Source organism: Ochotona princeps, chromosome 4, assembly GCF_030435755.1.
Source record: "Ochotona princeps isolate mOchPri1 chromosome 4, mOchPri1.hap1, whole genome shotgun sequence".
In the NCBI taxonomy this organism is placed as follows: Eukaryota; Metazoa; Chordata; class Mammalia; order Lagomorpha; family Ochotonidae; genus Ochotona; species Ochotona princeps.
In genome coordinates this window covers 89,512,870-89,514,764 of record NC_080835.1, presented here as the reverse complement: position 1 = coordinate 89,514,764, position 1,895 = coordinate 89,512,870, and the positions used below count along the sequence as shown (strand labels likewise).

Sequence of the window (1,895 nt, the reverse complement as noted above, 5' to 3'; positions counted from 1 at the left end):
AAATACATTAAAATATATTGCAACACGTTCTACACAAAAGCAAATTTATTATATCCATTTAGGTAGATTAAGATGCTGGGAAAAGGCATTTGTAATATCAACTGCTGGAGTTCAGGCATTTTATTGGTTATTAAGTTGACTACAGTTAACAGTAATGTACTCTAAATAGGGACATCAAAAATTCATATAAGAATAGAATAAAACATAATGCAAAATTTCCTTGAACTTTTTGTAGCCTCCTCTGATATTATCTTTCAAAAAACACCAAAAAAGCACAAGAAAAATGGTAAAGAATATTTTTACCATGAAGATAAATGTTTCAGAAGGTAGATATGCTTATTCTGATTTGAACATCACACAACATATACATGTATTGGAACAGCACATAATAATGAAAAACAATACAAAGTTGTTTTTTTATATTGTATATTATTTTTATTTCATCAAATTTGTTGTCAGGAGTGACTGAAATAAAAAAAATATAATTGAGTCCCATCATCATCATCATCATCATGGAAATGGCTTTAAGAGAAAACCGGTTACAAGAATATTATTGCTTCCCATTTTCAGCCAGTACATAGTTGCTTTTGATCCACAAACAGCTGAGAGGTCTGTCAAGAATGGTTAAGATTACAAAATACAACATGCCTGTCCACAGGGGAACAAACCTAGGGAATAACTTATGTGAACTTCTTGATTTCATCATATAACACAAGCACAAAAGCACCACCCATGCCTCTGAGGACATTGGACCACGCGCCCTTGAAAAAGGCTTTGCCACCTTCATCCCGGGCAATCTTCCTCCAGCCATCCAGAGTGCCTGTGTACATGATGTCAGTACCTTTGCGTCCTGACTGCATCATCCTGCGTCTCTGAACAGTGTCAAACGGATGGGAAGTCAGCCCTGCCACAGCTGTGACGGACTGTGCGATCATCCAACTGATGAAGACGTGAGTGTTCTTGGGATCTGGAAGTACTCCTTTTGCGGTGTCATAGATACCGAAGTAGGCAGCTCGGGAGATGATAATTCCCTGCACAGACACATTAAAGCCTTGGTACAGGCCCCTAATCCCATCAGATCTGTAGATCTTAACCAGGCAGTCGCCAAGGTCTTTGAATTCCCTTTCAGCTCCGGCTTTCCCCACGTCTGCAGCTAGACGGGTACGGGCAAAATCAAGGGGATACACAAAGCACAAGGAGGTGGCTCCAGCGGCGCCACCCGAGGCCAGGTTTCCTGCAAAGTAGCGCCAGAACTGGGTCCTCTTGTCCACACCGCCCAGAAAGATCTGCTTGTATTTGTCTTTGAAGGCGAAGTTGAGAGCCTGGGTGGGGAAGTATCTGATGACATTGGCCAGGTTACTGCGCCAGAAGGACAGGACTCCCTGCTCCTTGGGGATACGAACCACGCCCTTGTAGCGCTTATCGGCAGTGATTTGCTTGCTGGCATGCTGCACCTGCAGCAGCAGCTTGACCCTCTCGATGGGCGCTACCGTGGTCTAGGAGATGGCTGCAGCCACTCCACCTGCCAAGAAGTCCTTGGCAAAAGACACGGCGGCATCTGTCATGTTGGAAGGGAAGAAGAGCCAGGCGAATGCGAGACTGCACTGGGAACCAGCTTTGACTCCGGGACTCTAACAATACAAGGTTTTTAGTATCAGTTTAAAGGTTTCAATCAAAGTTCCCTTAGCTTGGACAATGGCCTCTGTGACCTTCATAGTGTCTGGCTTCCACCGCCAAGAGTGGCACTGCAGCATTGAGATTCCCATAATCTAAGGTGGGTTGCTAAGCACACAAAGTCTTATGCAAACTTCTGATGGAGCTATTGGTGGGGATAGCTAATCTCATGGCGAAACCGGATTCCTTCAGTTTAGCAATGAAGGCTTAGTTTTTAATGG

The 1,895-nt window shown here is 43.9% G+C and overlaps 1 protein-coding gene across 1 annotated transcript; it reads right to left on the bottom strand.

The window, feature by feature from the left end:
• Window positions 1–409: 409 nt before the first annotated feature.
• On the bottom strand, window positions 410–1,580 carry LOC101523520 (ADP/ATP translocase 2-like). Its single transcript, XM_036494562.2, is given in 1 exon segment — window positions 410–1,580. A coding segment is annotated over 1 exon segment (885 nt). The 5' UTR covers window positions 1,566–1,580; the 3' UTR covers window positions 410–680.
• Window positions 1,581–1,895: the final 315 nt, after the last annotated feature.